Source organism: Hyla sarda, chromosome 1 (genome assembly GCF_029499605.1).
Source record: "Hyla sarda isolate aHylSar1 chromosome 1, aHylSar1.hap1, whole genome shotgun sequence".
Lineage (NCBI taxonomy): Eukaryota > Metazoa > Chordata > Amphibia > Anura > Hylidae > Hyla > Hyla sarda.
The window spans coordinates 349,808,179-349,829,240 of record NC_079189.1 but is presented as its reverse complement, the minus strand read 5'-3'; the positions used below and the strand labels follow the sequence as shown (position 1 = coordinate 349,829,240).

Below are 21,062 nucleotides of genomic sequence, written 5' to 3'. Positions count from 1 at the left end.
AGCTCTAGTATGTACTATAGAAATATACATTAATGGCTCTTTTAGTTCCTTGTCTTGTAAAGCATACACATGCATATTACTCATTACAATATTTTTAATATTCTGAGACATTGTTCTTCAAGAAAGTTTAATATTGTCAGGCATTACTCATTAATAACACAACTCTCTAGACATATCTGCAGAGTTTTTGCCAGTATTTCAAGGTGCCCAGCATTTTTTATGTCAAGAATAGTAAATCTAGCAGAGCTATTCTTGCCATTATATGTCAATGAAACATGTCAGGACTTGGCAAAAGGATCTAAAATGGTTGTCATAGGTCTGTTGTAAAGGGAAGCCATGACAATAATGTAAATGAAGCCTTAAATACTTGTCACACAGCCTAATTGTTATTGTTGTAAGTTTACTTGGACACCTTTCCACACCAGAAAGGATGTTAAACATGGAATATATACTGTGGGGAGATGATATTTATTTAAGTACCACTGCCGAATAGTGTCTGTAGAACATATTCCATTTTAAACGTGCTTTACAGTTACTATGATCAGTTACCTGCTTGGTGGAGAGGATAAGGACCTCTGTAAGGTGACCGCTGAGTTCATATCATGATAGTATGGCTGGCTTAGTGGCTCTCCCATGGGGAAACTGACGCCAGAGCCTTGTGTTATGGGTGCTAGGAAGAAAAAACAGCTGGTTATTTATACACAGAATAAGCTTTAGGAAAAGTTTTTTAAACCATGAATAGCTTCTTTTCTCTAAAATAAGTGGGCTTGCTATTTACAGGCCGAGAACCGAATTACATTATATAATCTATTTGCATTTCATTCAGGAGTCTTCCCTTGTTTTGAAAGTAAATAACAAAAAGTAGGGCTTTTAACCATTGAGCATCCTATCTGTACATAAAAGCTTCCATTAAGTATATCTGATGGCATTTGGTGCCAGCGGGGAGGAGCCCGCATTGTATACAAAGGCCTGGTGTGCTGAGTGTCACTTTGTATCATCAGAGACCTTGGGAACAAGGTCCAAATCAATTCTCCTTTTGTTTTAAGGATGACGGTGTCCCTAATTTATGCACAGTGCAATTATTTCCTGATGAATGGTTAATTAGATGTGACTGCTGGCTCCCTTTCACTCGGGAACAATATTTCCATGCTACAGTATGTACTGCATGTGGGACATCAATCAGTGCTGCAGGGTCACATCTCTGGGCCCCACTAAACTCACTGCATGCAGATAGTCCTTTCAATTAGCCCTGCTGGAAAGAGAGATGCTGATGACAGAGGTGGATTCTTTGCATATTTGGATGAGCAGCAGAGTGCTTTATTCTTATATCTTTTCCAGAGATGCCTATTCAAAGCTGCCCTTATACCTGAGAAAGGAAAAACAGCTGCCAGATCAAATGGCTTCAAATCTACAAACTATTTTAATCCCCTGTGAACCCAGGGACCACGAGTAAACAAGGGCCAGAGAAATAAAGTGTCAGAGGCTTCGGCTGTGATCGCACCACGTATAGACAATGTAACTGTATCACGAAAATAAAATAGATTAAAAAATAACCATAACCATTTTTTAGGCACCTTTTTAACAGATCATTCAAAATAAGTTCCAAACACAGCATGCTCTGGGTGTGATCATTTCAGTTTTGCAACTGGTAAAGTACACCACAGTCTCTTGTGGTTTGAGGTAAATGAGAGGTTAAACAAATGCCAGATGAAAGAGGCTGGCCACAACCACAATCCAAATGCTATTATTAGATAAATATAGTGTGACAACCCAGGAGCCGTTAATAAAGCAGTATCCTTCAATACACCAGACCATTATATCTGGGAATACTTTTCTTAAGTACTTACACTGCATCAGCTGTTGACTACTGTCAATGAATACATTAGTGCACATGGACATCTTAGAGGGAAATCATTCGGTCAGGAAAGACTAGACCACTCTGGAAGATGTAGTGGAACCATGAATTACATGGCCACCAATTCAAGTGAATTTGTGCTTCATTTCTCCTGCAGTAACATCATCTGGTCTTTTGAGGAGGGTTTTTTTTTCTGATGGGTCAACCTTTTCAATCTACACAGCTAAGGTCTACATGGTCACAATAAATGCTACTTTCATAGGCTTTTTTATACAATTGTATGGGCATGGGTTGAAAAACATTTTATTAGATCAAATAAAATAAAGGATGTAGTATTTAATATGATTGGTATATTTACTTACTTCTAGACACCCGCACTAGCTCTGAAACATTGAAAACTCCAGACTTTACAAAACTGTCTTCAAGGTATCCTAGAAAAAGAAAGATAACTGTAGTAAGAATGTGGACTTTATCAGCACTATTAGTAATAAGAAAACAATGTATCCCATATTGCTTTACAGTGACACCAACCACTCCATACTCATTTTGGTTATGATAATAGTAGGGTATGTCTTTATCTACCATAGGTGTGCACCTCACTTCACTTAAGTCTGTGGTAGTAATGGGAAAAAAATAAAAAATCATGCAAGATAATACAAATATATCTCCAAGCAACACAACGTTTCATGAGAAAATCGTATACCAAGTAACTCTCCTCCAGAGAAAAAAGAAATTGCCCCATTAATGCCACCTATGGAATATAGCATCATTTCAAGCCAACATTTGGCCTATAAACAGCCTTGGGATTATATTCCCAGACGGAATCTCTCCCTTTTGTGGCTTTTTAAGGGTCAAAAATTGATTTGAAGCGATGCTACCATCAAAACACATCATGAACAAGTAACAAAAAATAGGATCTAAACTCGGCAGGGTAAGGTATTACGAAACAGTATGCCTCCAAATAGTGCCTCTAAACACCCCTAGAGGAAAACATAAATGTCAAAATTGTCTTCCTCACAGTTCCCTAATAATTCTGTGGGGAAAAAAACACTCTGTGTGTCACTGTACAGATTAAGTTGACACATTTCTATGGGTATGGTAATAGAGACCCATAAACACATATACAGTAAGCTTTCTATCTTTTGGTGTCACCTTTTACTTTAATGTTGTGCTGATCACTTTCCTGCAGCCTCCTCCTTATTATCACATAAACAAGAGGAAGTCAAAACTTAGTTTTTAGGCCTAGTGGCCAAAATGAAAGTTGTAAGATTTCAGGATAAAAAATAAAAAAAATTGTTGGTAAAATGGAAAAAATAAAAAAGAATAAAACCAAATATGTTTAAAGAGTAGCTCCCACCATCTTGTTTTTTTTTTTTATGCCCCTACCTATTGGTCGTCTCTCCCTAACCCCCTCTATGCCTTTAAAAAAAATGTTCCTACCTTCTTAAGTCTTTTTTTTTTTCTGCCTCTCATGCTGCTTACTCTTGCTGAGCAGGAATCCGACTTCCCCAGCAGGCGAGACATCACTGCAGACTGCTGGGCGCCGGGTTCTGCCCTTACGTCATCTATGAAGCACTCCCGTCAGGAGCGTGCATAGATGAGCGGCCTATAGCATGGCAGGCTGCTCTGGGGTCTCCTCTTTTCTGTTTCTCACTGAATGTGCTATACAGGGAGGAGGAGTATAGGAACTTCGCTGGACCTGCTGTGCAAAATTTCACTGCCGAGACCTGGTACCAGTGTGCGCGCTGCCTGCCACCAGTCTGTACATGCTGGGTGTACATGCCCTGGCGTTCACAGAGCTCGCTCCCGCCTGTCTGATTGACAGGCAGGGAGCAAGCGCTGGCTGACAGAATTCGGACTGATGCCCGGCCAGGATCAGTCCGAATTCATCGGTGACGTTAACCACTCTGCAGCCGGCCACCTAGGAGGGAGACCCCTAGTGGTCGGCTTTTCAAGGGCAAAAATAAGCTATTTAGATACACAAAATAAAAAATTGAGTATATTAAGAATATGTTGTACTACATTAGTAGTACAACATATAAGAATATAAAGATGATGACAGTGCCCATTTAACATAAGAACTTGATTTAAACAATAGATCACTTTCTGAGGACACATTCCCTTTTAAGGTTTATTTGGGGATTTTTTTTTCCCAAATATTTTGTACAGACTGGAACCAGCCTAATAAAAGAAGGAGAAAAAAAAACAAACTTACCCCTATATCTGGTGCAGCTTTGGTGTCCCCTACCAGGCCTGTTGTATTAATGTCATATATATTGTTGCAGCCAATCACCAGCCTCATCCACCTCTGCTTGCGTATACCACTAAGGCCACTGGCTACAGCTTCACATGAATAATGTATGTGATGTCATCGCAGCAGGCCCATAAGAGGAGGCTGACCTTAAAGGCTTACATGTGATGGCCTGCACAGCCAATCAGCGGCTGAGATATGACCCATATCTCACCCAGTGATTGGCTGCGCAGGCTGTCACTTGTGCTTGTCTCAGAAGGTGAAAGCCAAGGATGGATAAGTAGCAGGCCCTGTACAGGTGATCCCGTGGATAGGGGACACGTTTCAGTTTCCCAGGAATACCACTTTAATTGCCACAGTGTTAACTAGAATGGTGCAAAAGTCTGAAAATAAGACAAACTGCGGGGTTTGCCGGGTTTGTATGTTATCTTAAATACATAAAAGTAAAAATCTAATTTGAGCTGGAAAAGAAAAAACTACTGGAAACAACTACGATTTAATGAGAAAAAAATTATGGGTACAAATAACATAAAAGAAAATGATCATATAACCACAGAATGTGCATAAAGGTTTTCACTGACAAACAAGAGTAATGGAGAAAGGAAAAGGAGCGATGTGGTTTTAAATGTATGGCTGTGTAAATCCTTTCCTCCGCTTCCTCCTCCCCCATTTGAAGTGGTGAGCTCTTTTATTACTAATCACCACATTCTGGCCAGATTAGTAGACAGCCCATGTTCCCAATGTCTCTTTCACTCACACCCGGACTTCTTCATCTGCTATGTAAACATATATCCAGACAGTTTTTAAACAGTGAGCCATTTAGACCTACTGCTTCTGACGGCCTGCTCAAACTTTATGGTGTTGTTTGGAATAAAGGGGGTAAATAAATAAGGGATGAGATAAGTGATTTTACGTACAATAAACACACTGGGCCTTTTATCTGCAATAGAAACGTAAAAATGTAAAACAAGAGGGGTTCATTTGTGTGTTCCCAGAGGTATTGTTTAGCTCAGCTTTTGTGAGGCTTTAAATAAAATATGAAAAGGTTTTAATATGGCTTCTTATATTCAGCAATTTTACTATATTACCATATAACATGTGCACTTAACATACAGGTATAGTGTAGATATGAGAAATGTTTTTCCCACCAGACAACTCCTTTAAATTACTCTACCTGTACGTGGTTAGCATTGTGGTCTGAATCCAGCCAAGGACAACATCTAAATGGCATGTGTGTGCTCTGACTATGTTTATATAGGTTTCCTACAGGTACCTCAGTTTCCTCCCACACTCCAATACATACTGATAGGCTAATAAACTTCCAATAAAAATGTTCCCAATGTGGATGTGGATGTTAGGAAAGTAATATGTGCTACAGTAAACTGGAAGAAAAATGATGGTGAGGGACCAAAAGTGACTATGCTGACCAAAATATATCAGAAAGTCACACCACCAACATTTATCAAAATCTGTGCGGAATACATTGCTGCCTAGGGGGGACAGCAATGTCTGTGCAGTCAATCTGGAAAATCCACAATGTGAACCTAGCCTAAAACTCACATTAAACTCTGCTACATCTGTATATCTGGTAATCGTTTCTATAAAGCGGTACTTCGGTGCTTAGACATCTTATCCCCTATCCAAAGGATAGGGGATAAGATGCCTGATCGTGGGAGTCCCGCCACTGGGGACCCCTGTGATCTTGCACGCCGCACCCCGTTAAAATCAGTCCCCGGAGCGTGTTCGCTCCAGGTCTGATTACTGACGATCACGGGTACCAGAGCATTGTGACATCACGCTCCACCCCCTCAATGCAAGCCTATGGGAGGGGGCGTGACAGCTGTCACGCCCCCTCCCATAGACTTGCATTGAGGGGGTGGGGTGTGACGGCACACAGGGGTGGAGTCGTGACGTCACGATCTTCCGTTCCTGTGGTCGGGAGCCAGAACCTCCACCGATGCCGGAAGCAGATACAGGTGGGTGCTGCATGCTATATTGCGGGGGCCCGCAGCGGTGGGATCAGACATGGCGCGATCAGACATCTTATCCCCTATCCTTTGGATAGGGGATAAGATGTCTAGGGGTGGAGCACCCCTTTAACCAACATTGGCTCTTCTTGATCTTTCAAAAGAGCCATCTTTAGATATGTCAAAATTGTTGTCACTCCTCACTACAGGCAAGAGCTCTACTACATTACAGTAGCATAAGTATAAATTATAAACAGTATTTATTAATAAGAGTAAGGGGGTAAGGGCTCATTCACATTGCTGCCATGCTCTGCTAAAAGGAAGCTCCATTGCTGAATTTGTCGGAAGGACAGGAGTTGAGTGGATAAAAAAAACTGCATGTCCTATTTTCTTTCTCCACTCAACTCCTGTAAAATACCAGACACTCGACAGACCCCGTTCAAGTCAATGGGCTTCATTGGGACCTGGATGTGTCAGTTGTGCTCCAACCCGCATGAATAGCCAGTGTGACCCTAGCCTAAATTCACACAGTGCAGATGAAATTACCGCATTTTGCCGTAACCGTGGTAAGAAACATGGTCGGACTGCACCGGTAAAGTTCTTGCTGTTCTTTAGAGCTAAAAGACCATTAAGAGACCACCACAGTTATATAAAGAGCACTTTATTATACCTGCATTTAACAGTAATGCGTGGGACCACATGGCCAAAGGGAAAAGGATGTGACCTTTCCTATGTTTTGTAAAAAGTGTCTATTAGTCAAGATTACAAATTTCCCAAGATAAAGTGAATGTTAATGAAGTTGCAGCTAAGCATTGGTTACAATGAAAGTGGTAACATAATCACTGCTTGTCCTGATTCTTCCCATTGCCTATGCAAAGCAGATTGCTGACCAATTATACACTTTTAAGCTATCACAGTACGACTTTTGTTCTCTGACATTATTAGAATGTAAATTTTCCAGGGGTTATATTTACCTGGTGGATTCTTGGCAGGATCATTGTGGCTTGGGCTTCCTGATTGTCCAGGATCTGTAAAGAAATCAAGAGAAAAAGGTGTTTTGTGTTTTACAAGTATTACGTTTTTCAGAACGTTGAGCAGTTGAAAATGGATAAACAGACGCAATTTCCCCTTTTTTATTTTTTCACAAGGCAAACATGTGGAGTAGATTTCTAGGTACAGATGAGTTGATTACATTGTATAAGAAGCTTTGCATAATTACACTTTCACATTAATTACTCTTTCACATGACACAATGCCGACCTTTAATTCAGTCCAAAATAAAGAAGACAGACACAAAGGCTACAATGGCAAATGGCTGGAAACTAGTGCTGCTCAATGACTCTGTATTTAGCTGGTTATTATAGCAAGACCCCAAAAGATGCTGCTAAAATGTATTCATATTGTTTGTGGACTAAAAAAAAAAGAAACAGAAGCACCAATGGAGGTACCAAATGCAATCTGAGTGGTAGAAAAAAGACAATAAACTCTTAACATATATATTTTATATACCGTATTTTTCGCTGTATAAAACGCACTTTTTCTTCCCCAAAACTGGGAGGGAAAAGTTGGTGCGTCTTATACAGCGAATACACACCTATCGGGTCGGTCCCTGCGGCCATCAACGTCCGGGACCCGCGGCTAATACAGGACATCACCGATCGTGACAGTAACCCGGCTGCTCAGTCGGGCTGTTCGGGACCGCCGTGGTGAAATCGCGGCGTCCCGAACAGCTTACAGGACACCGGGAGGGACCTTACCTGCCTCCTCGGTGTCTGCTCCGTGCCGGCATCCCCTGAAAGCCGGCACTCTCCTTCGACGCCATCACATCGTCGCGCATGCCGTCCCGTCATCCAATAGGAGCGGCGTGCGTAGTGACGTGATGACGGCGAGAGCGTGGATCCCGGGGAAGCAGACGTCCGGAGCGTCGGGGACACCCTGGGGATGCAGCGACAGCGATGGAGCGACATCCAGGGCAGCGGTGACAGGTCTGGAGCAGCGGGGACACGTATTACCTCCTATACCAGTGGTCTTCAACCTGCGGACCTCCAGATGTTGCAAAACTACAACTCCCAGCATGCCTGTCCGGGCATGCTGGAAGTTGTAGTTTTGCAACATCTGGAGGTCCGCAGGTTGAAGATCACTGTTGGGTGCAGAATCTTTTTTTTTTCTAGATTTTGCACCTTTAAAATTGGGTGGGTCTTATATGCCGGTGCGTCCTATAGGGCGAAAAATACGGCAAATGTTCATATATTAATATATATATATGTGTTCACATGGGTCAAACCAACATGGCTTTTAATGCAAAAACCGTACCAGTTTCAGCATCATAAAATGTACAGTTTTACTTCAAAGCGGCATGTCCCATTCCACTTCTACTAAAGTCAGTGGGAGTTTTTATTAACAAAAAAAAACCCTTTGAAAAACTACATGCCTTTACACTGAAATTCATGACAAAGTAGAGGGGATCTTCTGCTCAGCAGATATTACAGGGGAGAACATGATAAGTCCTCTGAAGTACCAATAAATGATATTTAAACATATTTTTATGCCACACAATTCCAAAAGTTTTGTTTTATATTCAGGTTTTAAAGGCTGTTAATGTGAACTAAGTCCAAAGAAGATAGACCAGTGCTTAGTGGGTAAACATGATGGACTAACCGGTACAGACCTGTCTGCTTAGAGAAGTTTTTCCAACAGAACACAATTCTCTCTTTTATTTTTAGGTCAATGGATGTTACGTAGTAAAATACTGAAGCATAGAAAAAGAATGTGTATATCTGCAGGACACGAACTTGGCATTCTAAGTGTTTGGCAACCAAGATGTGCGTTCATACATCTACAAGGAAAATGTATTAGATGGCATTTGCTGATTTGTCTTCTGTTGAGCAGAGGTTGGGCATGGATGGCCCCACTTAATGTGTGGCATGAATACAGTCTAAGCCGCATTGTGGTCTGGGTATCTCCACCTGCCAGTTTATGGAATGACAGAACTGTCAGCTGTGGAAGTGAGTCTGCATGTGTGTCCATGTACGTGCTGAGGGAAGGGCACAGAGGGAGGAAACCATCTGCCTTTGCAAGGCATCCATTCATTGCTGGATTTAACAGCTGCGAAATAGGAGTGCCCAGAAGGACAGAAATGTGCAGCCTGAGAGAGACACAGAGACCATGGGCATAAGATTTGGCACTGCCTACCATTTTTCTCAGGGAATAAAGGCTCTCTCCAGATGTCTGGGTGGCACAAAAAGAAAGGAATGCAGTAAGATTTCCTAGAGGTACATTAGCAGAGGATAAGGGTGCCAGTCCACATTAACCCTTTCAGGGCAAAACTTAAATTTTGGTGATGGATTTTGGTGATGGATTTTGATGGCTATAAGAGGAAGTAAATGTAACCAACATATGCAATCCATATCCATTCCTCTGTTTGTACAGATCTGATTCTGTTTGGGTTGAAGCAAATGCAGAATGCCTATACTGTGCACCACAATCTTTACTGGTCCACTGGTTACGCTATTTAAAGGATAATGTAGTTTGAGCTGTACTGTGTAGATTTAGTTGTTGCCGTGCCCTATTATTAGTAATGTTTTTGACAATAATGTTAAGTAGTAAAAACCCAGCTACAAGTTAACACAGAGTAAAAAGATTTCCATACACATTAGATTACAGCATAAAAAATAGAGGATGTCGACCAAAACAATTATTTGATTTATGAAATTTATGAAACAAATTAACTCTAGCCAACCAACAACAGACCATCAGCAGGGATGTGGAAATCCTATCGCCCAATGCCCGGGACATGTAGTTCCGGGCACCGGGCAGGTGAATTTTTCATAGATTTAGCCCTATAACGGGCAAGCAGGGCCGGACTGACTTCCCCCTTTTTTTTTATGCGGTGTGAGGTGCAGGAGCGGATGCAGATTTGCATGTACTCAAGTCTGCACCTCACATCGGCACTCAGGGTGTATGGAGCGTGCTCCTGACTCAAGCCCGCTCCATACTCGGTGGCCCCCGGCGGTTTTCAGTAGCTGGGGGCCGCCGCTAATAGGCCGGCTATTAACCCTTTAGATCACCGCTGTCAAAGTTGTCAGCGGTGTCTAACGGGATCTTTTAACCATCCCTGGTGGTCTAGTGGGGTGGATTGCCCCACTCCCCCACACCCCCTGCCTTGATCAGGCTCAACCAAATGAACACAGATCAATGGAGTTCAATAGAACTGCATTGATCTGTATGAGGAAGCTAAATGATTCCTTTAAAAATAAAAGTGTATTTAAAAAAAAGTTTAATAAAAGTTTAAAAACACCCATTAAGCCCTTCCAAATTAAAAGTTCATATCACCCCCTTTTCCATATAAAAATATGTACATGAAATAGAAATAAATATATTTGGTATTGGCACGAGAGTAATTGACCGAACTATAAAAAAAATAACATTTTATATTCCATACGGTAAATACATTAACGTAAAAAAAATACCATAAGAGAATCGTGGTTTTTATGTTTATAACATTATATCCCAGAAAAAATTTTGTAAAATTTTTTTTAAAAACTCTGATCAATACCAAAACGGCACTGATACAAACAGCATATTACGGCCCAAAAAATTAGCCCTCATACAGCCCAGTATACGGAAAAATAAAAAAATTATAGAGGTCAGGGATTTTTTTATTTATTTAAATTAATAAAAAATGTATTATTGAAACATGACGGAAACTAAACAAATTTGGTATTGGTGTAATCAGGCCGACCTAAAGTATCAAAATAATGTGTAAGTTTGACCACAAAAAAGAAAAAACCCAAATCAGCATTTTGCTCAATTTCCCCTCACAAATATTATTATTGTTTTGTTTGTTTCAGAGCATAAGTTATGGAAAAATTAAAGGTGTCATTACAAAGTATACTTGGCCCCACAAAAAACAAGCCTCATATGGGTCTGTAGATGGAAAAATAAGAGTTATGGCTATTATAGGACAAGGAGGAAAATACTAAAGTGCAGAAACTAATAAAGACCTTAATTTCATACTTTTTTGGTTGAAATTATTTTATCTACCAGGACAAGTGGACTTTCTTGAGGGACATGTAGATTGTGTTCCGCTTTAGTACCTTGGACAAGTAGTTTTATTTTAAATTTCCACACCCCTGCATCAGCATCTGAAAAGACGCCGAGTGCAGACCTGTGTTGGAAATGTTGGGCAAAAGTGCTTTCACCTAAAAAAAAAAAAAATCTTTACAGCCACTGGGAACCGCTATGGCCAATATGGACTAGAATGTGTATGGCTGTCAATTGTTCATTTGCCAGTTGTTCAACCATCAACCTACTTGTATCTAAGGTATTTGACCACCTTTGGACTTTATTATGCCTAAGTTGTACAGAGCTTCAATGTTTCTGTAGGGTTTTATAAGAATGGCCATAATGGAGTTATTTTCAATTTGAAGCATATTTGTAATATGTTGTGCAATATATAGACTCTGTAAACATTGATCTTCTGTCTGCACTTTTTAAATGAGAAAAAAACGAAGCACAAGTGTGTGTAACTTTTTTTTTCTCATAAGGATATGTTCACGTGGGGTAGATAAGCTGAAGATCTGCAATGTGTGAATACATCTAATGGTGTTCTCATTACTATGACTATCCGTAACCCCAGTCTACAGAACAGTAGAACAACATAAATAGTAAACCACAGATACCTGCTTACTGCAATCTAAGTCCTTCTGAACATTTCGCACAGTTCTACCCATGAAAATATATCATTAACAAGTGTATCAGGTGAACTAACACAGCAGCAGTATTGCCAGGCTTTGCTGTGCTATTGGTTCAGGTTATGATGACCTTAAATGGCTTTTCGTTCTTTTTTTTAATAGCCTATTGTTCCAAACACATGTGCTTGGGATGTCTGCTTATACAAGTTTGACAGCATTTTCTTTAGCATTTATTAATTGTTTGCTAAAATAGCTTTGTAAACACAGCAGCGGGATCTCTGCGTGACTGATATTCATGTCTCTCACAATTGCCCTAATGTGTAGGGAAGGGTTAGGAGGACTGTGCATGTGTCTTCGCATTGCTGTGTTATGGATTTTGAAAAGTGCTTCTCCTACAAAATACTTCCTTTTGATGAGTTTACAATAATGTTCGCAAGACAACAGCCCCTAGGGAAAGGGTGTCTGCTCATAGCTTTACCAACGAGTTCTACTCCTCTGCTGGAAATGTATAGTCAGCAGCCCACGTACTGTGACTATAACCCACATATCATGTTGGGCCTTAGTCAGTAACAGCACTGTCTTTACAGCTTTCTTGTTTGTGAGAATTGCAAATTGAACGCATTCCATTGAGTTTGCTGTTGATACAGTATAACATAATGTGCATACAGATGAGGCACAAATACAAAAATGCAGCACTATGCAAAGCCACAGATAACACAATGAGCTGTGTCACATGACAGACAGTTCTGCTCTTAAAGGCCTCTTAACATAATAGTAAAAATGAGAAGGTATAAGGGGGAGATTTATCAAAACCTGTCCAGAGGAAAAGTTGCTCAGTTGCCTATAGCAACCAATCAGATCGCTTCTTTCATTTTTCAGAGGCCTTTTCAAAAATTAAATAAGCAATTTGATTGGTTGCTGTGGGCAACTCAGCAACTGTTCCTCTGGACATGTTTTGAAAAATCTCCCCCTAAGTCTCTAGTCAATCAATTCCAAGACTTGCCAAAAATGTTTAGCTCTACTATTTCTAGGCTTACACCAACAAGTGTATGGAGGGAAGGTTGGATGGTGCCTTTTGTAGTAAGGCTAACCTTTTTAGACCTTTAGGGCGAAATCTATTAAAACCAGTGGAGAGGAAAAGTAGAGCAGTTGCCCATAGCAATCAATCAGATCGTTTCTTAAATTTTTCAGAGGCCCTTTTAAAAATGAAAGAAGCAATCTGATTGGTTGCTATAGGCATTTAAACTACTTTTCCTCTGATAGGTTTTGATAAAGCTCCTATTTAGTGCTCAATAGAAGAACACCAGAGTTGTGTTTCCAAGACTGGTTCTAGTAAGGAATTGGTATAGAGGAGAATGTCAGCTACAGTACAGTCGAAGGATATCTAGGGTTTCTCACGTTTTAGGAACTTTACCTGGCATCAGAGGTTCCAACTTAGAATTTCCTCAATCCTTCAAATAGAATGACATAGTATAGAGCCCAAAATAGAATGACATAGTATGTTCCTTGGTACATTTTTTCCGATAAAGTCAGCTACCTACCAGCAAGTAGCTGTGAACTTTGATATGTATTACTTGAAAATGTAAAGATGAGAATCTGTCTGTGTACTATGTTATGCTACATATGCTACTTATGTTTATTTAACTAACTGAAGTTATAGTAAGCGATAAGGACCTCCTTGTGTTGCCGAATAACTCTCCAACAAACAAATGAACTGTCAATGTGGGGTAGACCTAATAGAGCTGCCTGAAACCAAAAGTGTCAGATTTGCCTATAACAACCAATCAGATTTCAGCTTTCATTTTACTGAAGCTTGTTAAGATATGAAAGCTGAGCTGTGATTGGTTACTATGTGCAATTGCTCTAGTTTTGGCTCGGACAGGTGGATAAACCTGGACTTAGGTATGTATTTGTTGTTTCCATATCCAGGCCACTCTTTTAGTGCTCTTTAGTGCTCTTTAGAACTTTTTAGTGTTTGTCTAAATTTCAGTAAAGACATTCAGTATAGTTTCTTAAACATGGCTATATGACAGCATCCCAAGTTTCCTCCAAAAAAAGCAAATGTTGGGAAAAAGAAGGGTCGGGCATGCTGGATTTCTACAATCCTTTGATTCTAAAAGGAGACATGCTGCCACCGAGGTGTCTGGCAGTGGCTTTTTACCCTCTCTCCTTATGGAAAAAACACATGAAAACTCTGCTTATCCATGCATAAATGTATATGGGGGGGGGGGGGGGTAGCTGACACCTGAAAGCTTGCTAAGGTATATGACCACCTTTAGTATTGACACACTCAATGCTGTTTGAGGAAAGACAAGTTACAACTGCAATTGTGAGAAAATCTTGTATTTTAGTAGAATGTTTTTCTGCATCTGATGCAGAACACAAGGAAAATAAGCAATATTTCTGCAGGAAGAGAGTGTGAAACGTGTCTCACTAGTAGTACTCATAGGTAGAATATGCAATGAGTAAAATGTACTTTGCATTGTGATACTGTGCAGCAACACTGGATTTTTTGAGCTGGTGCTTTAAAAAGCCTAAAAGGTCTGAAGGATTCTGATTGTCAACAGCACAGGTGATATTGGCCTGCTCTAAGCTGACCAGTGCTGGAATATGTTCTTGGCAATGTGCACTTGGCACACTCTGTCCCATCCTCAGCCAGGACAATGAGGAAGACAGGAAGTGCAAAGCTGGACCTGTCTCCTTGGCAGCTAGACTGGCAACAGGGTGAAGAGCCATATCACTGCCAAACCTAAATCAGTAGGGAAGCCCAGCGTGCTGGCAAGCAGCGAAAGACTCTTTAACACCCTGATCTCAGGATTCCCAATCAAGAGAAATGCCAAGGCCAGAGCACTCCTCCGTTGTCTGAACTCCAGCTACTCGTACACATTACTGCTGTGGCTCTTACATGACCTCTGTTTGCTAAAAAATTTACAGCACATAGTGTTCAGGATTTCCTATCTTTAGCTTAACAAAATCAAATAATACATTTGTGCAATTCAGATAGAATTACTTTAACCTAAACTTCACTCCGTGAAAAAAAAAAAAAATATATATATATATATCCAGAGGTCTGTACTTTTCTCCTACATTTTAAAGCGTACCTCCAGGTTTAGACTGGCTTCCCTTAAAGAGACAGGGTTAGGGGTATACAGGCTCATAGGAACTGCATGCCACTCTGTAAACCACCCAGTAAAACACAGCCAAAGGGGCACAGCACCCAGCTCAGAGCCTCAGCACCCATGTTCCCACTGATCAAAACTTCTGCCACATCAATATGATAAACCAAAAGTTTTCTAAAACTGGAGGTACATTTTGTAGTCTACTAAGGAGACTGAATGAAAACATCCTGAGTACAATAGGAAATAACAGTGCCATATAGATACAGCAAAAAAGTAGTAAGCATTTACTGATGTCAGTCAGTACAGTTACTCATCAGATACCGTATTTTTTGCCGTATAAGACGCACTTTTTCTTCCCCAAAACTGGGGGGGGAAAGTTGGTGCGTCTTATACGGCAGATACCTGTCCTATCACGGCAGACCCTGCGGCCATCAACGGCCGGGACCCGCGGCTAATACAGACGCGGCGATCAAAGCTGACCGCCGCGTCTGAAGCGAAAATAACACTAACCCGGCTGTTCAGTTGGGCTGTTCGGGACCACCGCGGTGAAATTGCGGCGTCCCGAACAGCTTACAGGACACCGGGAGGGACCTTACTTGCCTCCTCAGTGTCTGCTCCGTGCCGGGATCCCCTGCATGGCCGGCGCTCTCCTTCATCACCATCACATTGTCGCGCACGTGCGTAGTGACGTGATGGCGGCGACGGAGAGCGAGGATACCCAGCAGCAGAGATATTCCAGAGCGACAGGGACACGGCGACAGCGATGGAGGACGACATCCAGGGCAGCGGTGATGGGTCCGGAGCGGCAGGGACACGTGAGTATTACCTCCTATACCAGTGGTCTTCAACCTGCGGACCTCCAGATGTTGAAAAACTACAACTCCCAGCATGCCCGGACAGCCAACGGCTGTCCGGGCATGCTGGGAGTTGTAATTTTGCAACATCTGAAGGTCCGCAGGTTGAAGATCACTGTCCTATACTTTACATTGTATTTGATTCAGAATACTTTGTTTTCTTGATTTTTATCCTATAAAATTAGGTGTGTCTTATATGCCGGAGCGTCTTATACAGCGAAAAATACGGTAATAACCACACTATTTCTAAATATTTGATCTTTAAAAAATGACAACCCACAAAAATTGCTTTAGAGGTAACACGTAAGCGGTCTAATAAACAGCATCATACTGTGACTATGCAAACATTTGCCAACTTATTTTACATACAAAAAGTGCCAAAGCGCACAATATACAGGGGTCACGTTCATCAGTTGACTTCTCTTAGAGGCTGTTTTGGAGACGTTCATCTAAAACACCAAATAATATAGTGTAACTGGAGATAATTCAGTCAAATAAGGACACGGCGCACTCTATCCGATGTTTATTACCCAAGAAGGGGGGGAGCGGAGAGGGGAAAGGGTGAAGAGGTTACGTAAGGATATCAGCTAGTACATGTGCGTCCTAGTTATCTCCTAAAGAATGTACTGTCCCAATTTGAAAGCAAAGTCTACCATTTCATTGCATGGATTAGCTTCATAGTGTTTTATTTGTAAGTTAATCATTCACATCATTCAGCTGTAAAGGCATACTAAAATACCATGACACTGGCCTCCAAGTGCCATTTTGTTCTGCACCGCCTAAAAAAAAGAACTTGTGTTACTCGCATTCTCCCCTGTTAAAGCAGCAGGAGAGAGAAAAGAGAATATAAACTATGTCCTATAGTCTGTTTGGATTTGGGCTTCAAAGCTTCTTTTTGTCAGATCACTGCTCTAGCGTGTGTGTATTTCTTGCCCAGAGCCTAAGGCACTGTTTCCACACACACAAGAAAAAAGCTCTAATGATACACCTGTTTTTTTTTTATTTATTCTATACGGTGTGTACTATATGAGAAGGGCTTTTCACCCTAAAAAAATATTAAGCAGTAACTAGAAAGGCGAGTACAAACACAGAAGATATCTGTTGTCACGGATCTGCCGTAAATATGCAGGGATTCTGTTGCAAAGTCTTCAATACATGCTGATTTTGCCACTGATTTTACTATTAACAATGCAAATAATGTGAAATCTGCGGCAATTCTGCAGTATAATATGCATGCTGTGGCATTAAAGAGGAACTCCGTTGGAAACAAGTGGAAAACAAATGTTTTCAAATCAACTGGTGCCAGAAAGTCAAACAGATTTGTAAATGACTTCTATTTCAAAATCTTAATCCTTCCAGTACTTATCAGCTGCCGTATACTACAGAGAAATTTGTGAAGTTCCTTTCTGTCTGACAACAGTGCTCTCTGCTGAACTGTCTATATTAGAAGCATATCCCCATAGAAAACGTCTCCTGCTCTGGACAGTTCCTGACATGGACAGAGGTGTCAGCAGAGAGCACTGTGGTCAGACAGAAAAGAAATTCAAAAATAAAACAACTTTCTGTGGCGCACACAACATCTGATAAGTACTAGAAGGGTGGAGATTTTTAAATAGGAATAATTTACAAATCTGTTTAACTTTCTGGCACTAGTTGATTTGAAAACATTTATTTCCACCTCCTTTTAATATAATCAGCATGCCTCCAGATCTACAGCAGAACAATCCACTACATGAGAAAGGGGTTTTGTTGTTGAACAATCCATTTTTCTCATCTGACCTTCCCATAGGGACATTTGATGTGTATGGCCAACTTTAGTCTTAACCGTTTTGGAAAAATTCAGGTAACAATTTGGTCATCATTCAAGATTTTTACAGTTTGTCATCAACACTTCCCATATCAGCTAAGTTATGTAACTGCACATGCCCTGCTTCTGGATTACTACATAACTACCGAGATCGGTGATACTGAAGTCAGGCCCGGAGCGCGGAGAAGAGGGGCCCCTGGTGAAAATGGACAGCCCGGAACGACTAACCCTCCCCACTGGACGGTCCCTGCAGCACAGATGGCCCGGACCAGCACACCCTTCCTTCCCACCAAGGGGAAGTGAGGAGAAAACTAAAGGGGGGGGTCTGGATGATGACGAAGGCCGCAGTGGTCTTCAACCTGCGGACCTCCAGAGGTTTCAAAACTGCAACTCCCAGCATGCCCGGACAGCCGATGGCTGTCCGGGCATGCTGGGAGTTGTAGTTTTGCAACATCTGGAGGTCCGCAGGTTGAAGACCACTGATGAAGGGATTGACAGGCAGAGAGTTTACTCGAGTATAAGCCGAGGAGGGCGTTTTCAGCACGAAAAATCATGCTGAAAAACTCGGCTTATACTCGAGTATATACGGTAACACAATTTGAAGAGTTTGATGAAAAAAGCCAACTCGGACATTGCTTTTTAGGTAATGTAAGATGATCAAACCAGGATGTCACTGTGACTGTAAGGCAAATCTGCAGCACTGCCACCTTCATGTGCCACAAGAGTTAATGTTAGTTTTCTTTATTTATGTTCTGCTACATTAGGCATATCAGATTCTCCCAAAGTCATGTGTGGGAATCCACACGGCCAGGGTAATTACAGATTTAAGGCATGTGGGTCTTGGAATGCCTGCTACCCACAGGACAGCCAAGTCCTTGTTGTTTTGAATTCCTACTTTTAAAAAAAGAATCTTTTTTTTTTACATGTAAACCAGGATATTCTACACCCTCTGGCCAAATCATGCCTCCCCTATAAACTGCTGGGTTTAACAATCTTTTTGTCACTTGATGAAGTTACTGAATCTATGATAATGTGCACAGCACCCTGTCTACCAAGGACTCCAGGGGATGCATTTTTATCTCCATTACAATGGGGACACTACCATCCACACATACAATCAATTATTTGACATATAATATTGACCAGATAGTCACTGTGAACAGTTTTATATTGCTGGTGCATTCTGCTTCACCCTATATAGGTGTCACTCTTGTCTATTTATATTTATGAAAATAACTGTTTTAGGGTATGTTCACGAAGTACGGCAATGCTGCAGATTTGCAACAGATTTGGTGTGGATTTTCTCAATAAAGAAACAGGGAAGTCAAAATCTGTAGCCAAACCACATCAAATGTGCAGCATTTCAGTCCTGGAACATAACCTAAGGGTACCGTCACACGAGCTGAGCCACAGTGTATTTTACGCTGCGAATCCGCTGCATGGTGACTTTACATGCGCCTGCTTGGAGCGGCAAACCGCTGATACGAGCAGAAACACTGCGATGTGCGAGATGCCGTGTGCATGCGCAGTATACTTGCACATCGCGGCAGCTCTCGGCCTAGCTCGTGGAGCAGGGGGAGCGGCTGTGATGTGTACAAGTACACCGCGCATGCAGAGCAATTTGCACATCGCTTCAGTGTGTCTGCTCAAAGCGTCATATTGCCGCTCCGAGCATGCACATGTAAAGGCACCATGCAGCGGTCCTTTGGCCACAGATCCACAGCGTAAAATACGATGTGGATCCGCTCGTGTGAACGTACCCTAAGGGTGTATTCAAACACACTGGATCTGCAGTTATGTATTTTTGACTACTTTTTAAAATCCACAAGAGTTACCCAGTAAATCCGCAACAGAAATTTTACAACTTTAAATCTACAACAGATCCGGAGTGTTTGTGTGTGAATGTACTCTTATATTAAACTATAACTGTTTGGTTACAATTTCTCATATTTTATTGTTTTATATAATCAACTTACAATCCAAAACAATAAGTGAAATAGATGAACTAACCATTGCTTTATTCTATAACCCAACCATAACTGTGCAGACATTATTTCCAGCTATTGACATGCTGCATGTAAGCCGGATCCTCTCTATCATGTAGGGCTATTTTTGATAGCTTCCAAATTCCAAGCTTATCAATTACACATGACACAGCCCTATGTTACACACTGTTCTCCAAGGGACAGGGCTCCGTATGCCACTTTAAAGTGTTTAAGTTTAAGCCGACAATGCAGTTTTTATTTTTCCTGGCATCATGCAAGCAAAAAATGACTATACCATAAAGTTTAAGCGTAAAGCTCCACTGATAATAGCAATCCTGCTGTTTTCACGCAGTGCTGAGTTTTACTAAAACATGGTGTATGTGTATATACTAAATCTGAGCACCACAGTCACACATCTCAAGCACGGTACTGTAAATCTGCGTTCACTGCTGCCCGCATACATGTATCCAGCTGCAGACAGGTGTATACTGTCCTATGATGTTATAAAAGCTTCCTTATCTAGGAGTAGGTATCTTCCTTTCTGTGATATCAAAGGTACACCAGGGATTGCTGTGCATAATGCCACAGCCCTAGGACACCACTGGCTCGTACCTTCCCCAAACAGACACGTGGTGCTCGGTCGTCGACATTTCAGGATAACTGTTTGGCAGCCATTTTAGATCCAGCCTGCACTCGAGAGCATGTGTTTGACTGCCAAAATTACAGACGCTCTGTGCCAAAACACTCTTGGCAATAGAGATAAACTTTGTGGAGATCCACAGTGTAGAAATGTGTAGTAATTACAAAGCGCAGGGGGGCAGAATGTTTTTACAATACAGCTGTGCTAATGTAAACATTTAATTTGGCAGCCGTCTCCACCCACTTTTCAATTAGGCGGCTTTTATGCAGATACTTTAGCTCTGCAATAAACTTTATGGGTCCTTCTCTTTGAGTACACTTTATGAAACACAGATTGAAGGTGTTTGGAGAGAATTTCATCCACTGATAGGTTTCTGCAGGAAGGAGATTTGTGGACTGCCCCTCCTTCTGCAGCATTAGCATGCAGGGCTTTGAAATCCATCACTTCTGAGTGTGTGCAATGTGGCGACCGTCCAATACAAGCAGCACTGCATGACTAGCGTTAACCCATGCTACAAAGGAACGGCTAAGTCACAAGTACACACATGTATCCTATACAGTTTTACAAGGAGTGATGTGATGTGGTTCCAGGCAACACATGTGCTCTGCCCTTGGAGGTAAGTTCTTCTGAAAGGAAAGTGCATTTAGGGCTAACTTTTTTTTTACATAACAATTGAAGATTTCTAATGCAGTGTAATTCAGAGCTTCTGCTTAGTACAGTTATCACAGCCCTAAGCTAAATGTAAGCCGATGGACCAGGTTTGAAATCCTAGACTACAATGAGCTGATCTGAAAAAACCATGAAGCAGCTTGTAAAGTGTATCTGTCGTTTCAACTGTTCTGTGTGTACATGAAGAACAAAACTATTTCTGGCCATTACATAACCTGTATA

The 21,062-nt window shown here is 41.3% G+C and overlaps 1 protein-coding gene across 9 annotated transcripts in view; it reads right to left on the bottom strand.

The window, feature by feature from the left end:
- NFIB (nuclear factor I B) overlaps positions 1-21,062 on the bottom strand; it is a 427,846-nt gene that overhangs the window by 83,493 nt on the left and 323,291 nt on the right. For all 9 annotated transcript variants that reach the window (XM_056521279.1, XM_056521247.1, XM_056521296.1 and 6 more), the window contains exons 3-5: positions 7,048-7,101; positions 2,218-2,286; positions 550-670 (exon numbers count right to left, since the gene is read on the bottom strand). In XM_056521279.1, the coding sequence (XP_056377254.1) occupies positions 550-670; positions 2,218-2,286; positions 7,048-7,101 (244 nt within the window). The remainder of the gene's footprint in view (positions 1-549; positions 671-2,217; positions 2,287-7,047; positions 7,102-21,062) is intronic.